Source organism: Pan paniscus, chromosome 16 (genome assembly GCF_029289425.2).
Source record: "Pan paniscus chromosome 16, NHGRI_mPanPan1-v2.0_pri, whole genome shotgun sequence".
Taxonomy (NCBI): Eukaryota; Metazoa; Chordata; class Mammalia; order Primates; family Hominidae; genus Pan; species Pan paniscus.
Window position 1 is genome coordinate 39,669,087 of NC_073265.2, and position 27,441 is coordinate 39,696,527.

General features: G+C 40.8%; 1 protein-coding gene across 9 annotated transcripts in view; it reads left to right on the top strand.

The window, feature by feature from the left end:
* The first annotated feature begins 246 nt into the window (after positions 1–246).
* The window catches only part of USP8 (ubiquitin specific peptidase 8), a 76,946-nt gene continuing 49,751 nt past the window's right edge, over positions 247–27,441 (top strand). For 2 of the 9 annotated variants that reach the window (XM_024925691.4, XM_034938745.3), the window contains exons 1-5: positions 588–876; positions 8,598–8,759; positions 15,248–15,416; positions 17,585–17,729; positions 25,587–25,672. In XM_024925691.4, the coding sequence (XP_024781459.1) occupies positions 15,313–15,416; positions 17,585–17,729; positions 25,587–25,672 (335 nt within the window). In that variant the 5' untranslated portion in view covers positions 588–876; positions 8,598–8,759; positions 15,248–15,312. Of the gene's footprint in view, positions 877–8,597; positions 8,760–15,247; positions 15,417–17,584; positions 17,730–25,586; positions 25,673–27,441 lie in introns of those variants that run through there. The other 7 variants (XM_024925689.4, XM_055098942.2, XM_024925690.4 and 4 more) reach the window with 5 other exon arrangements.

The following is a 27,441-nucleotide window of genomic DNA, read 5'->3' on the forward strand; positions in this document are numbered from 1 at the left end:
TCTTAATAGAGACGGGGGTTTCACCATGTTGGCCAGGCTGGTCTCGAACTCCTGACCTCATCATTTGCCCGCCTCGGCCTCCCAAAGCGCTGGGATTACAGGCGTGAGCCACCGCGCCCAGCCTCGCCGGGGCCTTTTAAGTGACGTTAAAAATTGTACATAAAATATGTTTTAGGATAATACTTGTTTTTCTTTGACCAAAGGCTTGGCTTCAGAGAATGTTTAGCCAGAAATAGAGGGGCGTTAAATCCCCTTTTAAGTTTTTTCTAATTTCCAATCTGAGGAGGAAAATAACGTAGTAAAGGGACGCAAGAGCAACCTTGCTTCTTCCACAACAAGGCCCAGGCGCCGCCTTGCAACCCGGAAATGCAGGGTGCAGTGCGGGGGGTAAGGGACCGGCCAACTATGTTGACCCGACTCAGAGAAACCCCGCCCTTGCCGCCACCGCCCACCCATAACGTCCTCCTCGACCCTCCCTCGACCATCCCTCGCCCCGCGGCCCTCACCGAAAGGGGGAGGGCGGTGGAAGAGAGAGGAGTCAAGGGAGCGCACGCGAAGCCCCGCCCCTGCCGTGACGTCTGGAGACGCGACGCGTCGCCTCGCAATGCAAATCGGGAAAAGGGGATGAGCTGGGCTGGCTTCCGTTCTGGTAGCCAAGGCTAATTCTCCCTCGAGTTCTTGGGAGATGGGCATTTGGCGAGAAGGCTGGCGTTAGTGAAGCGCGCCCGGCGTCACGGTGAGTGCGGGTCTTGGGCCCTAGCACCTGTTCTCTGGGAAGTCGTCCGCTGTGAACGATGAACGCCTTTCCTTCCACCAGCTGCTGGTTACCCCGGAGACAAGCTCTGTCCGCGGAGAGGAGTGGGACAACTCCTAAAGGTAGAATCAGCTTGTGGAGAGGAAAGGCCCAACCTTGAGTCTTTTACGCCATCTACCTAGGATTGCCAAGCGAGTTTCGTGTGGTTTTTTGGTTTTAAAAGGTGGCTTTGACCAATCTTCCGTTCTCTTGGACACTTATACCCGACTTTGACCTCTTTCCTCTTGCTTCCGGTTTTTGTTTTTTTTTTTTTCTGCAATCTGCCTACAATCCCAGGCCTTACTACAGCTCCTAAAACTGTTTCCCAGTTTCTCCTCTTCCCCAGTCACACTTGATTTTAGTGAAGTTTGAGTTTAAAGACCCTATAAGCTTGTCAGAGTTAAAACTATGACTTCCTCAAATAGAAGATTTTTTTTTTCCCCTAAAAAGTGCCTTCCATCCTAGAGTTGTGGGACAAGTTAATTTCACCGCCACTCCACCTTGGAAATTATCCGAATCCTTACTTGCAGTGATGTGCATTTATATATAAAGCTGCAGACCACCCTCCTGGGTTTATTTCTTGCCTCCAGTTCATTCTGTGACCTTGAACAAGTCACTTAATCACTAACAAAAAATTTACCTGACACGGAGGTGTTGCAGAGCCTAAGGAATTTAGTATTTGTTAAGAGACCTGAGGGTTTCAGATGAAAGGGATTTATATCTAAAGGATGTTACCTTTTCTGAATCTGCAAAGCATCGTTAGTTTTGTAAATATCTTGCTGCAGCCATTAAAAATGCCAAGTGGTATTTGTTAAGGAAGTATTCCTGTTTTAGGCTTGCTCTGCTGCGGCTTTGCTATGTAAGCAGATTTTGCATTTCAGCCGATTCTGTTTAAGATTCGTTGGTGAATGTCATTCATGATGGATTTGGGTAGTTTCTTCTTACAGCATATCCCTGGACCATTAAGCATATCTGGAAGGTGATATCGGTTGTGTTATGTCTTTATCATGTTGATATGGCTGCTTTGAAATATGTATTCCTTTTCTTGTGACACATTGGGTGCATCTTTAGTATTAGTGAAGACCCTGTAGTAGTTAAAAAAAAAATACACCTCTCATTAATGAAATTTTGCACATAGACATCTGTTTTTTTTAAGAAAACAATGTATAAGAAAAACTAACAAATGTTTTAAAGGTGCCTTTTTTAGCATTTCGTTTTTTAATATATTTACTTGGACTTTAATCTTTATGGGCATTTGTTTATTAATGTGGACGTGGCTGGGCGCAGTGGCTCACATCTGTAATCCTAGCACTTTGGGAGGCGGAGGTGGGCGGATCACTGAGGTCAGGAGTTCGAGATCAGCCTGGCCAACATGGCGAAACCCGGTCTCTACTAAAAATACAAAATTAGCTGGGCGTGGTGGTGCACGCCTGTAATCCCAGCTACTCCGGAGGCTGAGGCAGGAGAATCGCTTGAACCTGGAAAGCGAAGGTTGCAGTGAGCCGAGATTGCGCCATTGCACTCCAGCCTGGGTGACAAGAGCAAAACTCCGTCTCAAAAAATAAAAAATAAAAAGCGTGGACATAATGGAAAATAATCAAAATGACTTTTGGGTAAGACAGTTGGAAAATAAAGCCAGTACATTAAATTTTTTTCATAAGTCTAGCGCTATATTACGAACTTTTCTCCATGAAAATTCACTCATATTTATGGTAGTGAAAGGAAAAAAATGTCTTCAGGTATGTGTTGCTAATAAAATTAGATATAATTAAGGAAACATTTAAAAAATACCTTGTTGTTGTCCCAGTTACCTATTGCTGCATAACAAATCACTCCAAAACATAGTGACTTAAAACTGTAATTTAGTATCTCTCCTGTTTCTCTGGCCGGCCTGGACTTAGCTAAGTGGTTTTCACCTAGAGTTTAATGCGTTTGTATTCAGATAAGCAGCTGAGTTTGGAGTCAACCGAGAGCTCAGCTGGTCTGGACATCCAAAATGGCTAATTCACGTGAAGGCATTTGATGTTGGCTAGGAGTTCAGCTGGAAATGTCAACTGGAATGCCCACACATAGCCTCTTCACGTGACTTGAACTTTTGACTTGAACAGTATGGCGGCTAGGTTCCGAGAATACATGTTTGAGGAGTCAGGAAATAGAAGCTGCCAGTCTCCCAAAAAGCCTGAGCCCAGAAGTTGACACAACATTACTTCCAACATACTCTGTTGATTAGAGCAAAGACCAGCGTACAACCCTCACCTTTGAAAGGAAAAATGTCAAAGAATTTGTGGCCATGCTTTGCCTACTATAATTTTGATGACAAAGTTGTATTGGACTCTTGTTTGCATTTATATAGCAGATGAAGAATCAGGTACAGTTCCAATTTCCAGTTTCTTTCTTTCTTCTTCTTCTTCTTTTTTTTTTTTTTGAGATGGAGTCTTGCTCTGTTGCCAGCCTGGAGTGCAGTGTACGATCTCAGCTCACTGCAACCTCTGCCTCCTGGGTTCACGCCATTCTCCTGCCTCAGCCTCCCGAGTAGCATGTCACCAAGCCCAGCTAATTTTTGTATTTTTAGTAGAGATGGGGTTTCACCATGTTGGCCAGGATGATCTTGATCTCTTGACCTGTGATCCACCTGCCTCAACCTCCGAAAGTGCTGGGATTACAGGCGTGAGCCACCGCGCCTGACCCATTTCCAATTTCTTTAACCGTAGTGCTTTATGTTTTAATGGCATATTACAGTTTTCAAAGCATGTTTTTGTATATTTTTTCACTTGATACCTATGGTCACCCTATAGAAGCAGACAAATAGTTCCTATTTCATTTTGCAGATGAAAGTAAACTGAAGAGTGGTGGTGGTGGTATTGGGAGTGATTTACGGAATTTGTTCAAAGTCATATGATTAATAAATGGAAAGTAAGGCCTGCAACAGTTCCATAATATTAAATTTATTAGTACTGAATGATGAAATATTATATTAAACTTATTTGGAATTCTACATTTATAGCCGTACTAATTTTTTTTTTTTTTTTTTTTGAGACGGAGTCTTGCTCTGTCTTCTAGGCTGGAGTGCAGTGGTGTGTTCTCGGCTCACTGAAATGTCCGCCTCCTGGGTTTAAGCAATTCTGCTTCAGCCTCCCGAGTAGCTGGGACTATAGGCACCTGCCACCATGCCCGGCTAATTTTTGTATTTTAGTAGAGATGGGGTTTTGCCATGTTGGCCAGGCTGGTCTTGAACTCCTGACCTCAGGTGATCTGCCCGCCTCAGCCTCCCAAAGTGCTGGGATTATAGCCGTGAGCCACCATACCTGGCCCTTTTTTTTTTAAACTGAGACAAGGTCTTGCTCTGTCACCCAGGCTGGAGTGCAGTGGCATGACCTTGGCTCACTGTAACCTCTGCTTCCTGGGCTCAAGTGATCCTCCTGCCTCAGCCTCCCAAGTAGCTAGGACTGCAGGCACACGCCAGCACACCTGACTAATACCATACTAATTCAAGTGAAACAGTTCTCATGTATAGTGAATAAGGCTTAACTAAGCCTTGTCTCTTTTGACTAACACATTACAATTTAGTTTTTTGTTTGTTTGTTTTTGAGAGGGAGTCTTGCTCTGTCACCTAGGCTGGATGCAGTGGCATGATCTCGGCTCACTGCACCCTCCGTCTGATGGGTTCAAGCAATTCTCCTGCCTCAGCCTCCCAAGTAGCTGGGACCACAGGCACATGCCGCCACGCCCAGCTAATTTTTTGTGTTTTAGTAGAGATGGGGTTTCACTGTGTTGCCCAGGCTGGTCACGAACTCCTGAGCTCAGGCAATCCACCTGCCTCGGCCTCCCAAAGTGCTGGGAGTACAGGCGTTAGCCACCACGCCGGGCCTACAATTTAGTTTTTAATAATGCAGCAGTCTTCCTCTTATCTGCAGGGGATATGTTTCAAGACCTCCAATGAATGCCTGAAACCACAGATAGTACTGAACCCTATATATACTATGTTTTCCCTATATATACATTTTTATAATAAAGTTTAACTTATAAATTAGTAACAAGAGATTAACAACAATAACTAATAATAAAATAGAATAATTACAACAATATAGTGTAATAAAAGTTATGCCCTGTGGCCATAACTTGTGCAACTTGAGGTGTGACAGCAAAACTAGCACAAATTTCTTTTTCCTTCATAATTTTGCAGATAAAAGATCTTACCATAGATCTTAGCAACCTCAGCATGAGGTTTTTGGTTTTTTTTCTTATTAGGTTGAGAACTTTCACCTTTTTGCTTAAAGGAAGCAGTTTACAACTTCTTTTTGACATATGTGAATCTCTGCTTTTACACTTTGAAGCCATGATTAAGTAAAATGAGGGTTACTTGAACACAAGCACTGTAATACTGCTATAGTCAGTCTGGTAACTGAGACGGCCACTTAGTGATTAACAGGCAGGTAGCATCTACAGTGTGGATACACTGGACAAAGGGATGATTCATGTCACAGACCGGGCGAAGTGAGGTGGTGCACAATTTAAAACTTATGAATTGTTTATTTCTGGAATTTTTAATTTAATATTCTTGGACTGTGGTTGACTGTAAGTAGCTGAAACCATGGAAAGCGAAACCATGGATAAGGGGGGACTACTACACTAAATTCTGAAACATACCAATAATGGTGTAAACCCACATGTCTTTTTAATAGAGTAAAATGAAATAATTACACATCATAATACCAATTTCAGAACAAGAGTTATGGGCATAAGCATCCTGGAGGTGTTTTTTTTTTTTTTTTTTTTTTTTTTGGAGGTGTTATTTTAATTTCTCAATTACAGAGTTTTAAAAATGAAAATGATTTTTTAAAATTTTGGTAGGTTGAATGATTTAAGATGCTGATTTCAGCTGGAAACAAATTGTTGCCTTCATATTATTTTGTTGCTTCTAGCAACATGTTTATATTCATTCTTATATTGATGGTTCCCAGTCTTGACTGGTGTTAGAATTCATTTGGGAAGCTTTTTAAAAATACCTATGTGGGCAAGGCGAGGTTGGCTCATGCCTGTAATCTCAGCACTTTGGGAGACCTAGGCAGGAGGATCACTTGAGCCCAAGAGTTTGAGACTAGCCTGGACAACATAGTGAGACTCTGTATTTTTTTAAATATATAAATAAGAAAATAAATAAATACCTGTGTGTATGTCCTCATCCATAGAGATTCTGATTTAATTGTTTAGGAGTGGGATCTGAGCATCAATATTTTTGTAAAGTTCTCTAGGTAACTGATTCTAACATACAGCTGGGATTGAGAACTATGTTTTTGGTGCATGTTAAGTATGATCTGGCTCCCTACTTAATGATTTTGCATCTGTTAAAAAATTAATGAGGGAGAAGACAAAAGAAATGGATTAAAGTTATAAATGTAGATAGACATCTATTCTGGAAAACAGTTACCCTTTTGTTAGTTTCTGGGAATGGTCCTTAATAAAACAAACAGACATTGGCCTGGTTTGCTAAGTGCCTATATCACAGCATTAAGCCATACTTTACTTTGTTACTGTTATGTACTTATCTTTCATTTTAAGAGGCAGAAACTTTATTAAGAGTTGTATTTTTTTAGTATCCCCTGTATCACAACACTGCACCTTGTGTATAGTAGGTATCTATTGTTTACCTAATTGAAGCCAGTTTAGACAGTCACTCTTTAGAACTAGGGCTAGTTCAGCTCCTTGGGAGGCTGAGGCAAGAGAATCGCTTGAACCTGGGAGGTGGAGGTTTTGGTGAGCCAAGATTGCGCCACTGCTCTCCAGCCTGGACAGCAGAGTGAGACGTCATCTCAAAAAAATAAAGAACTAGGGCTAGTTTATTCTTTTCTTTTTTTTTTTTTTTTCTCATGGCATTCTAAGACTCCCCCAATTAGACAGGGTCTCCCTCTATTGCTCAGGCTGGAGTGCAATGGTGTAATCATGGTTCATTGCAAGCTCAACCTCCCAGGCTCAAGGAAGGCCTCAGCCTTCTGAGAAGCTGGGACCACAGGCGCATGCCACCATGCCCTGCTAATTTTTTTTTTTTTTTTTTGTAGTGATGAGGTCTCACTGTGTTGCCCAGCAGTTCACCAAATCCTAGATAACATAATTTTGGTGTCAATACTTAATTATCTTCCAAAACAATAGGGATTATCAAAGTCAACATTGATGCCTTATTAGTTGATAAACAGATTTAATATCTGTCTGCTCTCACATATAACTGATTTCTAGTTAATATTTACATCTTAAGATGTTCCTTTAGCATACACTCAACATTTTCCACGTCGAATTACCTACTTTGCTGTAAACCAGTGGTTCTTGTTGGGGGTAATTTTGCCTTCCAGGACACATTCGGCAATGACTGTAGACCGTTTTGGCTGTTACAACTGGAAGGGAAGGATGATAGTAAACTGGCGTCTAGTAGAGGTTAGGGATGCTGCTAAACATCCTGCAGTGCACATTGCACAGAGCAGCCTCTCACAACAAATGTTTATCTGGTCCAAAATGTGAGTGATGGCAAGGTTGAGAAACGCTGCTGTAAACTGATCAGTTTTAAACTGCAGTATTACTTTTTTTGTTAATAGCACTACTGCTCTTCATATTTTGCAGGGTACAGTGTGTGTGCCTGTGTGTGTGTGTGTGTGTGTGTGTGTGTGTAAGCAAGAGAAAATACTGTTTCGATCAACCAGTTACCAAAGCATATTTCTACCATTTTGTGTTCTTTTCTGCAGTGACCTTGTAGTTACTCTTTTCCATAGTATTATTCCCTTGTTCTCATCTCCTTTCAATCTTACGTACATATCCCTAATTTGACCATCTTGAGATAATATTTTTCCCATCAGGAACTGGCTTTTATTGCCTGCTGAATCAAATATAAAGAATTCTGGATGGCTTCAAAAGTCTTCCATAATGTGACTCCATCTCCTACATAATATAATTTAGTTATTCTTGTTAGTCAACATTTTTTTTTCCTTTTAGTTAAATTCAGCTGACAGGGAGAAACATTTATTAAAGTGGTGACTATGTGAGGACTATTGAGATAGGTGCCAGGGATCCAAAGACATGTCAACATTTTCCCTCTATCCGATTGATTATTTCCCAATAACTTCTGTAATATTCCTTATTATTACTATTTTTTCCGAGATGGAGTTTCACTCTTGTTGCCCAGGCTGGAGTGCAGTGGCGTGATCTTGGCTCACTGCAACCTCTGCCCCCTGGGTTCAAGAGATTCTCCTGCCTCAGCTTCCTGAGTAGGTGGAATTACAGGCGTCCACCACCACGCCCAGCTAATTTTGTATTTTTAGTAGAGATGGGGTTTCTCCATATTGGTCAGGCTGGTCTTGAACTCCTGACCTCAGGTGATCTGCCTGCCTCAGCCTCCCAAAGTGCTGGGATTACAGGTGTGAGCCACCATGCCCAGCCAGATGTCCTCCTTTCTTACCCTGTTCTTAGCTAAATTCTGTCCTCAAGGCCAGTTTCTCTCTCTCATCACATCATCATGAGCACTGCTTGTGTATGAGGATTTTAAAGCCTTATAGTAATTGTCTGTTGATCCCATTACTGTATTTAAGGAATGATATAGATCACAAGCATTGTAGGATTCACATGAAGAAACAAATTCCAAGAACTGGGACCATAAAGGATGGAAGAGATGGAACTTAAGTTTGTTTCTTCTTGTAGCTGAGACCTCAGATGTGCGCCACTACGCCCAGCTAATTTTTAAATTTTTTGTAAAATTTTTTGTCTTTACTTTGTTGCCCACTTTGTTGGCTACCCACCATTTCTCCCTATCTCTGCCCTTTAGGCAACAACAATACTCAACATAAATATCTGTTCTTGAACTCCTGGGCTCAAGCAGTCCTCCCACCTCAGTCTCCCAGAGTGTTGGGATTACAGCTGTGAGGCACCACGCCCAGTCAGTGCACTGCTTTTTGCATGGAGAAAGTCTTGCTGCTACTTTAAAAAGGTCAGTGTGCTTAATTGATCTACATTCTGTCACAAACTTCTTATTTTATCACAAACTGATAACAAACAGTTCCCCAATCAGCACTGGTCATTGGACCATACTTGGAGTTACATTGCTGTAGTGTGAGACTTTCATACTTTTTTTTAAATTGTCACCTATATTAAGAAATACATTTTACATTTTCATCCAGTGTTATATCATATACACATGTACATAACTGAAACAATTTTACGAAGCAGTACCTAACCTTACTATGTGTGACATAGTCTGATGTTTGCTATTTTTTTAATGCTGATCATGACCTTCTAATGGATTTTAAAAACACTGCCCTCAAGCATTTAGCACAGTGCTAGAGACATAGTAGTTGCTCAGAAAATACCATACATTTTAGCAGTGATTAAATCTTGAGAGGGTTGAGCCTTCTTAATACTTGAGGATTACTTTAAAATGTTATTTCATTGGCCGGGCACGATGGCTCACGCCTGTAATCCCACCACTTTGGGAGGCTGAGGCGGGCGGATCACCTGAGGTCAGGAGTTCGAGACCAGCCTGGCCAACATGGAGAAGAAACCCTGTCTCTACTAAAATACAAAAATTAGTGGGGCATGGTGGTGGGGCGCCTGTAATCTCAGTTACTCGGGAGGCTGAGGCTGCTTGAATCTGGGAAGTGGAGGTTGCAGTGAGCCAAGTTCATGCCACTGCACTCCAGCTTGGGCAACAGAGTGAGACTCCGTCTCCAAAAAAAAAAAAAAGTTATTTAATCAATACTTAGTTGTTTGTGGCACCTTATACAGAACGAGTGTAGAGTGGATTATGAGATTTAAGACAGCGAGAAGATACTTATGTTGAGTATTGTTGCTGCCTAAGGGCAGAAATAGAGAGAGATGGTGGGTGACCAACAAAGACAACTTTTGCTTTCCTTTCAATGTTGCCAAAGACCTTAGGAGTGGCTGGTGTGAATCCCTGCTTAAAATCAGGACCAGTTTGAATGACTGCAAACCTCAATTTTCACTTTTTACCTTTTAGTCTTCACTTTGTGGTTCCAGTCATCTAATCCCTACTCTTTGTCTTAGAAAGGAGCAGAAGGATGTCAGAGAAAGAACATTTTCTCTTTATTTATTTATTTTTTTTTGAGATGGAGTCTCTGTTGCCCAGGCTGCAGTGCAGTGGCGCGATCTCAGCTCACTGCAAGCTCCACCTCCCAGGTTCGTGCCATTCTCCTGCCTCAGCCTCCTGAGTAGCTGGGACTACAGGTGCCCGCCACCGTGCCCGGCTAATTTTTTGTCTTTTTAGTAGAGACGGGGTTTCACCGTGTTAGCCAGGATAGTCTCGATCTCCTGACCTCGTGATCCGCCCGCCTTGGCCTCCCAAAGTGTTGGGATTACAGGCGTGAGCCACTGTGCACGGCCGCATTTTCTCTTTGTTAACTCATTTTCAACACTTTTGGGTTTCACTTTTGGAGCACTGCTGTTTGACTAAGGCTGAAGTTCTTTATCTTTGTCAGGTTTACACATCTTAAGAATTTTTATTTTTTGTTGTTAGAAGCATGTTAATTTTTCTTGCATATACTTAGTTATTTTTTTTCACTTGCAATCCTTTTTGAAGCATAAGGTTTTTTGTTTTGTTTTGTTTTGTTTTGTTTTGTTTTGTTTTGTTTTAAAAGACAGAGTCTTGCTCTGTCGCCCAGACTCCGCTCACTGCAATCTTCACCTCCTGGGTTCAAGCGATTTTTCTGCCTCAGCCTCCTGAATAGCTGGGATTACAGGTGTGCGCCACCACGTCCGGCTAATTTTTGTATTTTTAGTAGAGATGAGGTTTCACCATGTTGGCCAGGCTGGTCTCAAACTCCCGACCTCAAGCAGTCCACCTGCCTCGGCCTCCCAAAGTGCTAGGATTACAGGCCTGAGCCACCGCGCCCGGCTGCATTTTCTCTTTGTTAACTCATTTTCAGCACTTTTGGATTTCACTTTTGGAGCACTGCTGTTTGACTAAGGCTGAAGTTCTTTATCTTTGTCAGGTTTACACGTCTTAAGAATTTTTATTTTTTGTTGTTAGAAGCACGTTAATTTTTCTTACATATACTTAGTTATTTTTTTTTCACTTGCAATCCTTTTTGAAGCATAAGTTTTGCTTTGTTTTGTTTTGTTTTAAAGACAGAGTCTTGCTGTGTCGCCCAGGTTGAAGTGTAGTGGTGCAATCTCCACTCACTGCAACCTCCACCTCCTGGGTTCAAGTGATTTTTCTGCCTCAGCCTCCTGAATAGCTGGAATTACAGGCATGTGCCACCACCACGCCCAGCTAATTTTTGTATTTTTAATAGAGATGAGGTTTCACCATGTTGGCCAGGCTGGTCTCAAACTCCCAACCTCAAGCAATCCACCTGCCTTGGCCTCCCAAAGTGCTAGGATTACAGGTGTGAGCCACTGCACCCGGCCACATAAGATAATTTCAATGTGTTGTATCTTATGGTTTGTCCTAGATCTAAACAAATAAATTCTGCAAATTATTTGACTTTAATGAACACTTCTGTATAAGTATCAATGGGTTTGTTGTTGCTGCTGCTGTTTTATTTTTTTTAAACGATTGTAGCCAAAATAAGGCAATTGAGTTCATTCAGTCATTCTAGTCAATATATTTTATGTCAGTCTATTTTCAGATTTCTTTAATGGCAAAATGCAGCGGAATGACTTATCAAAAATGTAACATGTTAAATTCACATAGATTGAGGTTGGATACACAGTCAGCCTTCTGTATCTGTGAATTCAACCAATGGCCGATTGGAAATATTTTTAAAAAATAATTGGATCTGTACTGAACCATGTACAGAGTTTTTTCTTGTCATTATTCCCTAACCAATACAATGTAACAACTGTTTATATAACATTTACATTGTATTAGGTATTATAAGTAATCTTGAGATGATTTAAAGTAAGGTTATATGCAAATCTTACACCATTTTATATCAGGGATTTGAACATCTGCAGATTTTTGGTACTTGTGGGAAAAGTCCTGGAACCACTCTCCTACAGATACTGAGGAATTACTATATATGTTTTGCTTTCTCACTTGATGAGCGGAAAATACCCTTTACCTTCTGTTTGACTTCTGCAGAAACGTGTGTGATTGTAGAGGCTCAAATAGCAATTAAAACAATACTGAAAGTATTTTTAACACTAGGCATCCTTAAGTGACGGTATAACTTACATGATTTTGTTAATAAAAATAGAAACAACTATGGTTTTTAATGGACTTCAGACATTATCAGAGAAGATTGTTACTTATTTGAACTGTTTCCAAAAATCAAATGGGGACAGAAAAGGAAGCTTTTAAAAAGTACAGTCTTTCTCCTAGAAACCCTTACTTTCCCTCCTTGTGTCTAATCATTTGCCAAGTCCTGTCATTCTACCTTTGCAGTGTCTCTTATTATATCTGCTTCCTCTATTCCATCTCTACTGCCCTAGTTCTGACCTTCGTCATCTTTCCCTAGGATCATTATAATAGATAACTAGTGTTTTCCCTATCTAGTTTGTCACTTACCGCCTAACTTTATACTCTTCTTAGTTTTAATCACTTACCTCCCTACTTCAGAACCCTGCTACCTTTAGAAAACAAAGTAAATGCTTTAGTAACATTCAAGGCCTTCCCCGTTCCCTGTTCCAAGTCTATTTTTTTTTCCACTGCCATGTAGATCTTTGTTCATTCTATGTAGTGGCTAATTCCTAAAGATGTTCTTTACTTTCTTTTCTTCATCCTGCTTTTCATCTCTTTGAAAAACCTTCCCCCACCAAGACTCAAATCAAATGTTGTCTCTTTGATGATGACTTCCAAGATCCTTCTAGTCATACTTAATCTTCTCTCTTAATTTTTCTTATACTGTAATATTTGTAACTCTATAGTTTGATATCATACTATGCTGTATTACTACTGCTTAAAACTTTCTTTTCCACATTAGTTTTTTAAACTTTGTTGGTTTTTTTGTTTTGTTTTTGAGACGGAATCTCACTTTGTTGCCCAGGCTGGAGTGCAGTGGTGCGATCTCGGCTCACTGCAACCTCACCTCCCGGGTTCAAGTGAGTCTCCTACTTCAGCCTCCTGAGTAGCTGGGATTACAGGTGCCTGACATCATGCCCAGCTAATTTTTTTTGTTTGTTTTTGTTTTTTGAGACAGTCTTGTTCTGTCACCCAGGCTGGAGTGCAGGGTGTGATCTCAGCTCACTGCAGCCTCCACCCACTGGGTTCAAGCAATTCTCCTGCCTTAGCCTCCCAAGTAGCTGGGATTACAGGCATGCACTACCATGCCTGGCTAATTTTTGTATTTTTAGTAGAGATAGGGTTTCACCATGTTGACCAGGCTGGACTTGAACTCATGACCTCAAGTGATCTGTCCGCTTTGGCCTCCCAAAGTGCTGGGATTACAGGTGTGAGCCACCATGCTCAGCCCCAATGTTCCAAGTCTTTTTTTTTTTTAATCAATATTTTTTTTAAATGTGTATTTTTTGTTACTTGCTTGTTTAACCCATAACTTCCTAACTTTTACATCTCTCTGGATACTCTTCATATTTATGTATGTTGCATTGCTTTACTCACGTTTGCGTTGTTATGCTCATATTATTTCTTTCCTTCCTTAAAACTTTAAGTACATTTCATATATTCTTTTATATGTTATAAAGCATGATACTAAAATGATCACCTGTGCACATACTACCCAATTTGAGAACTAGAACCTTGCTGTACCCCTGAAGCTCCTTATATGTATCTCCCTGATTACAACTCTCCCTCTCCCAAGAAATATAATGTTGCATTTAACATTTTCTGTCTTTCTTTATAGTTTTACCTCATTTATATCTTTAAGCAATATATTGTTCAATTCAATTTGATTTTTAAACTTTATATAGAGTATCATATTACACATATTCTTGGTTTTTCATTCAACATTGCGGGGGATGGGCAGAAGATGATGAGGTGAGAAGGCGGGCAGGGTATGTTTTCTGGTTAAACTATTTATTCTTGGAGAATCAGAGACCATATCTTATATACCCCTTTAATAACCTCTGTTTAACACGAGGCCTACTGTTGCAAGCTAAGTCTCCTGATGATTTGCACTGACATTGAAACATTGCTGTTGTCTCTATAAGTATGAGGAAACCCAGGGGAACCCTGTCATACTCTTTCCTCAATGGATGCTTTTAGCAAGTTTGATGAATTGTTGATGAATTAGATACCTCGCTAGAAGGACATATTTGATATCAGTTGATCCATTTGGGAGTGATAGTGTGGTCCAGAGACCTTATCTCCCCTATCACTACAGCTTTAGACACAGGACCCAGGGTGGATGGTAAAGTGTAGAAAATGTTTGTATATTAGATCGTTGTTTATAAATGCATAGATCTGAAAGTACAAATTAAAGTGTTTGGTTCAACATGTGTTTATAGATACCTGGAGCAAGTATAGATAGAAAAAAAGTGAAAATGATAAAAATGCAATACTCAGAACAAAATGGTTTGGTGACTAAGGCAGTGGACTAATGTGCACAGGGTTAGAAGGGATGAGTACCAATAAATCACAAAGTATTAATATTTAATATAAAATGTTACTAGAATTAAAGCAAATTGGGGTGCTTTTGGAATTTTCATAGGTGAGCAGCAGCCTTCCCATCCCCTGCTCCAAGTTGTACTTTACTTAGCTTTTTAGGATTAGATGTTCATTGATGTCCATTTGTTTAATGATAGTGAACTGGTAGAATGAAGATTATTAAGAGATTGGAAAGAAGTAGCCAGACGTGGTGGCTTACGCCTGTAATCCCAGCACTTTGGGAGGCCAAGGCGGGTGGATCACTTAAGGCCAGGAGTTTGAGACCAGCCTGGCCAATATGACGAAACCCTGTATCTACTGAAAACACAAAAACTAGCTGGGGGCATGGTGGCGAACGCCTGGAATTCCAGCTACTTGGAGGCTTAGGTAGGAGGATTGCTTGAGCTCGGGAGGTGAAGGTTACAGTAAGCCGAGATTGTGCCATTGCACTACAGCCAGGGTGACAGGGTGAGACCCTATCTCAAATAAATAAATAAATAAATAAGAGGAAGAAATCACTTAAAAAAATAAATGGATATCATCAATGAGAAAAGAGAAATATTTCTAGATAAAAATTCCATCTACTTATGATCTAAACATTAATGCTATTTTAACAAAAGAAACATGTAAACGCTTTGATTATTCTTACTGCTAGTTCCTTTGACAGGTAAGATTCCCAACTCTTAAGGCAAAATGATACAAAAAGTAATTCATTTGGTTAATGAAAATTTGAAAAAAATTATTACATTCTTCACTCATATTCTGCATATCTTAAACTCCTGAAATAGATATTCTAAACAATTTAAAATTAACCCTGTTAGCAAAGGATATGGTTTAGGAATTTTTTTTTTTTTAAACTGCTCACTTGTTTTATTGTGAATGAGGAAAATTAGTATAATTATTTGTATTTGTTTCAGGAAAGAACCACTTGTAAGGAAATATAGCATCCATTGTGAAAGTGGAAAAGTAAAGGTAATTCATCATGCCTGCTGTGGCTTCAGTTCCTAAAGAACTCTACCTCAGTTCTTCACTAAAAGACCTTAATAAGAAGACAGAAGTTAAACCAGAGAAAATAAGCACTAAGAGGTATGACGTATCCTTTGCTAGTTTGATTGAATCAAATATTAATTTTTAGTTCATTTCCATATTAAAGTTAGATGAATGTTAATTTAAAGTTTATTTGAAAAATAACACCATCACACGAATAAAATAGGACCTCCTTAGAGAAAGTCGTAATGTAATCGTAGCACAATACATATATATTCTGCTTATATGCATATTATCTACTCTCCAGACAGATCATACAGATATGATCTCTAGGTCATAAAGTTTAAGAGGCAAAGATTATGAGGCTTCTAAAAAAAATTTCAGCCAGAAGTCATTGTCTTTTCATAAAACGATACAAAAATAATTCCTTTTTGGCCGGGTACGGTGGCTCACACTTGTAATCCCAGCATTTTGGGAGGCCAAGGTGGGCGGATCACCTAAGGTCAGGAGTTTGAGACAAGCCTGGCTAACATGGTGAAACCCCATTTCTACTAAAAATACAAAAAATTAGCTGGGCGTGGTGGCGCACATCTGTAATCCCAGCTACTCGGGAGGCTGAGGCAAGAGAATTGCTTGAACCCGGGAGGCGGAGGTTTCGGTGAGCCGAGATTGTGCCATTGCACTGCAGCTTGGGCAATAAGAGCGAAACTCTGTCTCAATAATAATAATAATAATAATAATAATTTTTTTTTTCCACTTTGGGAGGCCAAGGTGGGCGGATCACCTGAGGTCAGGAGTTCGATACCAGCCTCGGCAACATGGTGAAACCCCGTCTCTACTAAAAATACAAAAATTAACTTGGCATGGTGGCATAGGCCTATAATCCCAGCTAGTGGGGGGCTGAGGGATCCCTGAGTCCAGGAAGTGGAGGTTGCAGTGAGTCAAGATTGCACCATTGCACTCTATCCTGGGTGACAGAGTGAGACTCTGCCTCAAAATAAAATTAAAAAGATCTTTTGAAGGGCAGAAAGTAAGAGAGGGATTGGGCTATTTATCTTGCTAAGTTGGGAAGTTGATGAGGTGACAGAAAACAACTCTAACTCCTGTTGAATGATTTTCAGATGGGAAACAATGGGAAAGATAAAGCCACCTTTAGATAAGACAAGGTCAGGCCTCAGACAATTTATTCCTTTCTAGTAATGTCTGGTTTACCTCTAGCACTACCCTTATCCCAGAGGAAGTGGTATATGTAAGTTGGTTGTATCCAAACTTGCATCTAACTTTGTATCAGTTCTGAAGTAGTGGAACCTAAATAATGAAATTTGCTTTATCAAGATCAGTGGTCCCCAGCCTTTTTGGCACCAGGGACTGGTTTTGTGGAAGACAGTTTTTCAATGGACCAGGGTTAGGGAGGATAGTTTTGGGATGAGTCAAGTGCACTACATTTATTGTGCACTTTATTTCTATTATTATTACTCTGTAATGTATAATGAAATAATTATATAACTCACCATAATGTAGAACCAGTGGTATCCCTGAGCTTGTTTTCCTGCAACTGGACCATCACATCTGGGGGTGATGGTCGACAGTGACAGATCATCAGGCCTTAGATTCTCATAAAGAATGCGCAACCTTGGCTAGGCGCGGTGGCTCATGCCTGTAATCCGAGCACTTTGGGAGGCTGAGATGGGAGGATCACTTGAGGTCAGGAGTTCGAGACCAGCCTGACTAACATGGTGAAACCTTGTCTCTACTAAAACTACAAAAATTAGCCAGGCATGGTGGTACACTCCTGTAATCCCAGCTACTTGGGAGGCTGAGGCAGGAGAATCACTTGAATCCGGGAGGCGGAGGTTGCAGTGAGCCAAGATGGCACCATTGCACTCCAGCCTGGGCAAGAAGAGCTAGACCCCATCTCAAAAAAAAAAAAAAAGGAGTGCACAACCTAGATCCCTCACATGTGCAGTTCACAATAGGGTTCGTGCTCCTATGGGAATCTAATGCCACCATGATCTGACAGGAGGTGGAGCTCAGGTGATAATGCGAGCAATGGGGAGTGACTGTAAATACAGATGACACTTTGCTGGCTAACCCACCACTCATCGTCTGCTGTGCGTCCTGGTTCATAACAGGCCATGAACCAGTACCAATCTGTGGCCCTGGGGTTGGGGATCCCTGATAAAGATTATCTGTGGACTTTGTATATGACCTGTATTTTTTTCCCAGATGTCAATTGCTTTAATTATTATTTTTTCTCTAATTTTAAGTTATGTGCACAGTGCCCTGAAGATCTTTAAGACAGCAGAAGAATGCAGATTAGATCGTGATGAGGAAAGGGCCTATGTACTATATATGAAATACGTGACTGTTTATAATCTTATCAAAAAAAGACCTGATTTCAAGCAACAGCAGGTACCTTTTATTTTTGCATTGTTATTTCCTAAGTTATTTTGCATAATGGAGCTATTGATTTTTTTCTAAAAATTTTAAGTAATAATGAAATGTAGCTCAAATATGCAGCATGATCTCATGTAGATAGAAAAAGGGAACTAAAGATACAGTGTTATTATTTACAAATGTGTATAATGTGTGAACTCGTACACATTCTTGGATGTGCCATGGATTAGTACAAGTTTATAGCAACATACAGATTCATAATTTTTTTCTGAGGTAATTAATAATTGCCAGGTCAAGTAGGATTGAGTTTGCTCATTAAGTAAGAAAACATGACTGTGTTTTTTTTATAGTACTTTTATTGCGCTTTCTTAAGAGTCAAAGTTTAGTCTCTTGTTTTTATGTGACAGCTTTTTATATATGACTGACATTGTACCCATATTACAAATCTCAGTTTGCAAAATTGATACTGATCACTCCCTAAATCTTTTTTTTTTTGAGACGGAGTTTCACTCTTGTTGTCCAGGCTGGAGTGCAGTGGCGTGATATCGGCTCACTGCAACCTGTCTCCTGGGTTCAAGCAATTCTCCTGCCTCAGCCTCCCAAGTAACTGGGATTACAGGCATGTGCCACCAAGCCTGGCTAATTTTGTATTTTTGGTAGAGATGGGGTTTCTCCATGTTGGTCAGGCTGGTCTCAAACTCCCAGCCTCAGTTGATCCGCCTGCCTCGGCCTCCCGAAGTGCTGGGATTAGAGGCATAAGCCTCTGCATCCAGCCCACTCACCAAATCTTTAAACTTCTTTTTGCTTTTAATCCTTTGAACAGGTGCTTGTCTTCCATTTGATTGAAGCCATGGATAGGGAGGGCAGGGGCAATATAAATGAATAGAAAAAATTGATGACTAGGATAAGTGTTGATAGAGAAAATAGATGTATTTCAATTGTATTAGAAACTAGCAAAAGAATGCTGGGCACGGTGGTTCACACCTGTAATCCCAGCACTTTAGGAGGCCAAGGTGGGTGGATCACCTGAGGTCAGGAGTTCGAGACCAGCCTGGCCAACATGGTGAAACCCCATCTCTACTAAAAGTAAAAAAAACTAGCTGGGCGTAGTGGCGGGCGCCTGTAATCCAAGCTGCTTGGGAGGCTGAGACAGGAGAACCACTTGAATCTGGGAGGCAGAGGTTGCAGTGAGCCGAGATTGCACCACTGCACTCCAGCTCCAGCCCAGGCGGGCGATAGACTCCATCTCAAAAAACAAACAAAAACAAACTAGCAAAAAAAGAATATGAAGAATGTAGAGGTTCATTAAACAAAAGTGAAGAATGTTGTGTTGCTGGGTTTACCTTTACTTAGAAACAATCTTATTACCTGTCAGTAGTAACAAAATACTGCCTATAGAATTTTCACCTGGTAGAGAAGCCACCCTCAATTAATAATGAGATTTTATTTTGTTCTCTGGTGGTAGAATTGGCTTCTATTGTTTAAATTGACTTACTGAAATAACAAAATTTCTTTTGTTCTTTGATGATCTTTTTAAATTTTTTAAATTTATTTACTTTGAGAGAGTCTCGCCCTGTCACCTAGGCTGGAGTGCGGTGGCACGATCTCAGCTCACTGCAACCTCCACCTTTCGGGTTCAAGCGATTCTCCTGCCTCAGCCTCCTGAGTAGGTGGGATTACAGGCTCTCGCCACCATGCCTAGCTAATTTTTTTGTATCTTTAGTAGAGACAGAGTTTCACCATGTTGGCCCAGCTGGTATCGAACTCCTGACCTTGTGATCCGCCCCTCTCATTCTCCCAAAGTGCTGGGATTACAGGCGTGATCCTGTGAGCCACTGTGCCTGGCCACTTATTTTTTTTTTTAGAGGAGTGTGACTTTTGGTTGTTAAGGAATGACTTTAATATTTTACTTAATGGTGATAAATCATTGCTGGTATTTCTTCTCATTAGCAAAGTTATTCTAATAATAGTTACTAGGTTTTTTTTTGTTTTTTGTTTTTTTAAAGATGGAGTCTCGCTCTGTCGCCCAGACTGGAGTGCGGTGGCTCAATCTCGGCTCACTGCAACCTCTGCCTCCCAGGTTCAAGCGGTTCTCCTGCCTCAGCCTCCCGAGTAGCTGGGACTACAGGTGTGCACCACCACGCCCAGCTAATTTTTGTGTTTTTAGTAGAGATGGGGTTTCACCATATTGGCCAGGCTGGTCTTGAACTCCTGACCTCGTGATCCGCCTGCCTCTGCCTTCCAAAGTGCTGGGATTCCAGGCTTGAGCCGTCATGCCTGGCCAATTACTAGGTTTTTAGATCTGTCTTTGAAGAGGGGGCCCCTTGCATTTGGAGGTTCATTCATCTGTCCACAATGGATGAATTAGTCCTGCCCTGGGAAAAATATTGTTTAATATTTTTGGCCATACTTATCTGCAGGTAAGAGACAGAGGCCTTCCTAAATTCAAACAAGTTTTTGCACACTCTGTGAAATATGTTAAAGTGGAATTGCTTAAAACGCAGTGTAAGTGGTGCTCAGTAAAGTAAATATTTTTGAAAGTCTTAAAATTTGGATAACTTTGGTAGTTTTGTTGTTTGCTGTTTTGTTTGTGTGGTAGGTTTTTTTTTTTTTTTTTTTTAGCGTGACAGTCTCGTTCTGTCACCCAGGCTGGAGCGCGATGGCATGATTTTGGCTCACTGCAACCTCCACCTCCCAAGTTCAAGTGATTCTCCTGCTTCAGCCTCCCGAGTAGCTGGGATTACAGGCACCCGCCACCACGCCTGGCCTAATTTTTGTATTTTTAGTAGAGACAGGGTTTTACCGTGTTAGTCAGGCTGATCTCGAACTCCTGACCCTCGGTGATCCACCTACCTTGGCCTCCCAAAGTGCTGGGATTACAGGCATGAGCCACCATGCCCAACCAGTTTTTTTTTTTAATGGTCTTGTTTACTTTTTGCTTTATTTTGGAAGTTAATAGTTATTTTTTTTCTATGACAAAATTGGGAATATTTTTGTAGCTACCTTTTTTTTTCTCTTCTTGAGAAGGTAGTGAGTACATTTAAACAGATGAGATTTTTCCATTTCCAGAGTCTCTGTTGCATTTCCAAAGGGAGTATGTAGGCAGAGAAGTCCAGGCTGAGACGCTCCCTGCAAAGGCTCAGGTAACTTAGGCCATTATTTCATATGATTCAGTAGTTCAGTTCCTGTTTTTCAGTAAAAGGATCATTTTCATTTGCTCTGCCCAGAGCATCTCATCTGCTTCTGTCTTAGAACTGTTTTTTGTTTGTTCTGAGACAGAATCTCACTTCCGTCACCCAGGTTGGAGTGCAGTGGGCACAGTCATGGCTCACTGCAGCCTCGACTTCCTGGGCTCAGCTGATTCTCTCACCTCAGCCTCCAGAGTAGCTGGGAGTACAGACACGCACCACCACACCTGGCTAATTTTTTAATTTTTAGTAGAAACGAGGTCTTACCCTGTTGCCCAGGTTAGTCTTGAACTCCTGGGCTCAAGTGGTCTGCCTGCCTCGGCCTCCCAAAGTGCTGGGATTACAGGTGTGAGCCACCTTGCCCAGTTGCAGAACTGTTTTCTGTTTTTTTGTTATATTTTTCTGTAGCCCAGCCTCTCTAGTGTACTTCAGCTATGTGAGGTGCTAAATTTACTAACAAGATATTTTCTATTTTTTACCCTTTAGATGAGGTAGGGACTGAATATATGTCATTGAACTTCCTTAGAAACTTGTATTTTCACTCTTATTTTATACTAGAAAATGTTTGAGATTTAGGCTGGGCACAATGGCTCACCCCTGTAATCCCAGCACTTTGGGAGGCTGAGGCAGGTGGATCACTTGCGGTCAGGAGTTTGAGACCAGCCTGGCCAACATGGTGAAACCCCATCTCTACTAAAAATACAAAAATTAGCAGGGTGTGGTGGTATGCATCTGTAGTTCCAGCTACTCGGGAGGCTGAGGCAGGGGAATCGCTTGAACCTGGGAGGCGGAGGTTGCAGTGAGCCGAGATCGCACCACTGCACTCCAGCCTGGGCGACAGAGCAAGAGTCTGTCTCAAAAAAAAAAAAAAAAGCCTGGGCACAGTGGCTCACGCCTGTAGTCCCAGCACTTTAGGAGGCAGAGGCAGGTGGATCACAAGGTCAGGAGTTCAAGACCAGCCTGGCCAACATGGTGAAACCCCATCTCTACTAAAAATACATAAAAAAAAATTAGCCAGGTGTGGTGGCAGGCGCCTGTAATCCCAGCTACTTGGAAGGCCGAGGCAGGCGAATTGCTTGAACCTGGGAGGTGGAGGTTGCAGTGAGCTGAGATTGCACCACTGCACTCCAGCCTGGGCAACAGAGCAAGACTCCGTCTCAAAAAAAAAAAAAAAATTGAAATTTAGATAAAACATTAATTTAGCAAGCTCTCTCAATAGTAGAGAAGGACACTACATTTTATTACTTATCAAAAAGTCAGCTTATGAATAATTTTTTCAGGGTTATCTGAAAAAGTGGAGAAAGAAAATGTATTGAAAATATTAGTGTAGCGAATTCTAGATAAAATTAGAATTGTATTTTAAAATTTTTATGGTATTCTTGATAATTCTTAATATTCATTGGTAAACCTATTTTTGTTTAGGAAATCATGAAAGTTGTTTGAATTCATATATTCAGAAATCAGGAAAGTTCTGGTAAACCTGAGAAGCAAACATTTTTAGTTATGTAATAATTGGATGTTATCTTTTTCTTCTGTCAATTATACTATTGAAATTTTGGAAGTATTTATATTTACTTTAACTGTGCTCCTTTAAGAGCACAGAGATAAATAATTGACAGGAAATCTCACTAATATTAGGGGAATGTCTGGTAGTGTGTAACAGACATGCCCAACCATAAACAATTTTTTGTGTTTAAATAGGTTTAAGCTGGGCTTACAGGCTGGCTTTTTGGTGAGTTCATGTGTAAAAATGAATAAAACAAGTTATAGCATTTTGGGTTTTACTTTGTATTTTGTATTTATTCAGAATGATTACATTATGATTTCTGTTAAATGGTTCTGTTAATGTAATGATTACATTGTATTTTCTGATGAGAGAATTGCATCAGTAGTCAGGACATGGTGTGCTAACTGAAATTATTGTAATGTTCAATTGATACGATATTGAACAAACTGTACACTTTTATTGGAATTACATAGTGAAGAGTCCTTCTAGTATATTTAGGCTTTAGAAGAATCAGCCAAACAAAGCATGATCTACTTTTAGGCTAGATAGACATATGATAACTGTTATCAACAGACTTTTTTTGAGACAGGGTCTCACTCTGTTGCTCAGGCTGAAGTACAGTGGCACTATCATGGCTCCCTAAAGCCTTGACCTCCTGGGTACAAGCTATCCACCTGCTTTGGCCTCCCAAAGTGCTGGGATTACAAGCATGAGCCACCTGGCCTGGCCATCAACAGATTTTTCTTCTTAAAAATAAGTCTTATGTTAACTGGGACACAAAAATTAAATCTTTTGTTATATCACTCATATTCTGTTCTTGTGTTACCACATACTTTTTTGAAATTAAAAAGTGTTTAGAATGATAGATTATTGAGCACTGGTATATTGAATTAGAGCTCAGGTCCAGTTTTTCTAAGTTATTTATAATAATATTTGTAAATGTCTGGCAGTTTTCTTTAGAAAAATTTAATTCTTCATATGCTCCAGGTTGTATTGTGCTACTGGACGCTGGTCTTATGGGAATGAATTATTTACTGTTAGTTTTTGTTGTTGTTTTCAAACGGAGTCTTGCTCTGTTGCCCAGACTGGAGTTCAGTGGCACTGTCTCTGCTCACTGCAACCTCCACTTCTTGGGTTCAAGCAATTCTCTTGCCTCAGCCTTCCAAGTTGCTGGGACTACAGGCACGTGCCTCCACGCCTGGCTAATTTTCATATTTTTAGTAGAAACGGGGGTTTGCCATGTTGGCCAGGCTGGTCTTGAACTCCTGACCTCAGGTGATCCACCCACCTCAGCCTCCCAATGTGCTGGGATTACATGTGTGAGCCCCTGCACCCAGCCTACTGTTAGTTTTTTTTTTCTTTTCTTTTTTTCCCCCCTGAGACAGAGTTTGACTCTTGTTGCCCGGGGTAGAGTACAATGGCGTGATCTCAGCTCACTGCAACCTCTGCTTCCCGGGTTCAGGTGATTCTCCTGCCTCAGCCTCCCGAGTAGCTGGGATTACAGGCGCACGCCACCACGCCTGGCTAATTTTTGCATTTTTACGCTTATTTTTTTTTTGTCTTTTTTTTTTTCTTCCTTTTTGTGGGGAACGGGGTCTCACTATATGCCCAGGCAGGTCTCAAACTCCTGGGCTCAAGCTATCCTCCTGCCTCTGCCTCCCTGAGAGCTGGGATTACAGGTGTGAGCTACCGTGCCCGGCCTAATTTTTGCATTTTTAGTGGAGACGGGGTTTCACCATGTTGCTCAGGCTGGTGTCAAACTCCTGACATCAGATAGATGATCCACCCGTCCCAGCCTCCCAAAGTGCTGGGATTACAGACGTGAGCCACCGCACATGGCCTACTGTTAGTTTTGATCTGCCTAGTTACAGAAGTTATGTTTGTTTATTTGTATCATCAGTAATCTAGAAGTTATATATGTTTATATGGGCTGTTAGATATGTTTATATGGCTCCACCATTGCAGCTCTTCATGACTGAGAGCCAAAGATAGGTACTTCTGAGCTACAACCCTTCTTTTTACAAATTATGATTATTATAATTTGTAATGAACTGTGCTAGTAGGCTCTATTTGCAAAGTCATATTGACATGTTGTGGCAAATTGGATCCAGTAATCATTTAACTGGCTTAACTAACTACTGCAATGTCATACCAACCTTGATTTGAAAATATCTGATTGTAGTATCTAATGATTGACCTCTTGGAGTAGTGATTTAAAAAACAACAACAACAACTTCATTGTACTTGTTAGTAAATTATATGCCAAACCTTTTACCTTTTGCATTTTTTAAAGGTGGAATTTTTTTTTTTTTTTTTAAGACAGAGTTTCGTTCTGTCGCCCAGGCTGGAGTGCAGTGGCGCAATCTCGGCTCACTGCAACCTCCGCCTCCTGGGTTCAAGTGATTCTCCCGCGTCAGCTTCCTGAGTAGCTGGGATTACAGGCACATACCACCACACCCAGCTGGTTTTTCTATTTTTAGTAGACATGGGGTTTCACCATGTTGGCCGGGCTGGTCTTGAACTCCTGTCCTCAAGTGATGTGCCCGCCTCGGCCTCCCAAAGTTCTGGGATTACAGGTTTGAGCCACTGCACCCGGCCTAGATTATACTATTAATTATTTATTTTCTATCATTTGGTTTTTAGTTGCTTAGAGTTTCCTAATGTGTAAAACTTGTTTTATGTATCAAAAGTGTTTTGACTCCAGTTGGGATGTGAGTAGCTATTCTAAAGTACAGGTGGAAGCAAAAATATCTGCTTAGAACAAGTAAACAAAACACATTCCATGTTGTGTCTGTACACAGTTTGCTTTATTGTGAGACTGGAGAAAAAACTAGGTACATATTTTTAAAAGAAAATATACTTTATTCTTGAAAGCTTTGCTCTTTGGCGCTTACTCAAAAATAACAATGTTATTTATACTTTTTAACGGAGACTTACAAATAAGTCAAATTTATGAACTAGTGGATCTTTTTAACTTACTAATGGTATGAAGACATACTTTTGAGACATTTGGAGAATAAATTATACATTTACGTAGGTTAAAAGTTTTTTAAAATCTTCCATTGTAATAAAATAAACTTCCCTTTATATAAGCACCATGATTTTAATGATTTTAACACTAGTGTCACATGCAATGCCCAGAACTAACAATATGGGATGGTTTTCCTATAATTTTAGGATTATTTCCATTCAATACTTGGACCTGGAAACATCAAAAAAGCTGTCGAAGAAGCTGAAAGACTCTCTGAAAGCCTTAAATTAAGGTACAGATATTATGAAATATTTAAGATAATGTAAATTTAGAAGATAAAAATAATATTTAAGATTTACCGATTTATATCTGACGATTCATATAATATTCCAATTTTTTTTTTGAGACAGAGTCTCGCGCTGTCTGTCGCCCATGCTGGAGTGCAGTGGCGCGATCTCGGCTCACTGCAAGCTCCACTTCCTGGGTTCACGCCATTCTCCTGCCTCAACCTCCCAAGTAGCTGGGACTATAGGCACCCACCACCACGCCCGGCTAATTTTTTGTATTTTTAGTAGAGACAGGGTTTCACCATGTTAGCCAGGATGGTCTCGATCTCCTGACCTTGTGATCCTCCTGCCTCGGCCTCCCAAAGTGCTGGGATTACAGGTGTGGGCCACCATGCCTGGCCCCAGTATTTCTTTTTTTTTTTTTTTCTGAGACGGAGTCTCGCTGTTGCCCAGGCTGGAGTGCAGTGGCGCGATCTCAGCTCACTGCAGACTCCGCCCCTGGGGTTCACGCCATTCTCCTGCCTCAGCCTCCCGAGTAGCTGGGACTACAGGCGCCCGCCACCTCGCCCGGCTAATTTTTTGTATTTTTAGTAGAGACGGGGTTTCACTGTGTTAGCCAGGATGGTCTCGATCTCCTGACCTCAAGTGATCCGCCCGCCTCAGCCTCCCAAAGTGCTGAGATTACAGGCGTGAGCCACCCGGCCCCAATATTTCTAATTTATAATATTTGTAAGTTTCTGGCATTATTCTTTAGAAAAATTTAATTCTTCATATGTTCTTTGGTGGATTCTGCTCCTGGATACTATGCGTATAGGAATGAAGTATTTACTGTTACTTTTGATCTGCTTAGTTACAGAAGTTATTTAAATTTGGAAAAAAAACTGATTCTGGTATTTGCCATGACTTGCTTACCAGGTTTATAAAAATAATTACAAAACAAAAACAGTATGTTTCAGTTTTTAGTCGTTAGTCATTCTTTTTTTTTTTTTTGGAGACGGAGTTTTGCCTCTTGTTTTCCAGGCTGGAGTACAATGGCCTGATCTCAGCTCACTGCAACATTTGCCTCTCAGGTTCAAGTCATTCTCCTGCCTCAGCCTCCTGAGTAGCTGGTATTACAGGCATGTGACACCATGCCTGGCTAATTTTGTATTTTTAGTCAAGACGGGGTTTCTCCATGTTGGTCAGGCTGGTCTTGAACTCCTGACCTCCGGTGATCTGCCTGCCTCGGCCTCCGAAAGTGCTGGAATTATAGCCATGAGCCACTGCACCCGGCCATTAGTCATTCTTTGAAATTTAAATTGTTTCCCTTATCAACAACATAATGCTGTTATGTAGATCCTAGTAGATAAATTTCTGCCTGTATCTGTAGCATAAAAAATGTTAATAGATAAAACCAAAAGCATTCTCAGCAATATGATACAGAAGGAGAGAACAATGGAACTGGTTTTAAGTGATACAAGGTGCCAAAGCCTGGTTAGTGAAAAACAGCAAACTGAGAGCTGTTCGATGCAAATAATAAATAGAAGGAGGAAACTGAAAGATTTAACCAGGGTGACATATTTCTTTACTGGCTTGAATTTTTTTTTTTTCACTAAGAATGTATCATATGTTACTTGTATTTAAAAATATTCTGACCAGGAGCAATGGCTCAGTCCTGTAATGCCTGCACTTTGGTAGGCCCAGGCGGGCGGATTACTTGAGGCCAGGAGTTTGTGACCAGCCTGGCCAACATGGTAAAGCCCCATCTCTACTGAAAATGCAAAAAAAGTTAGCC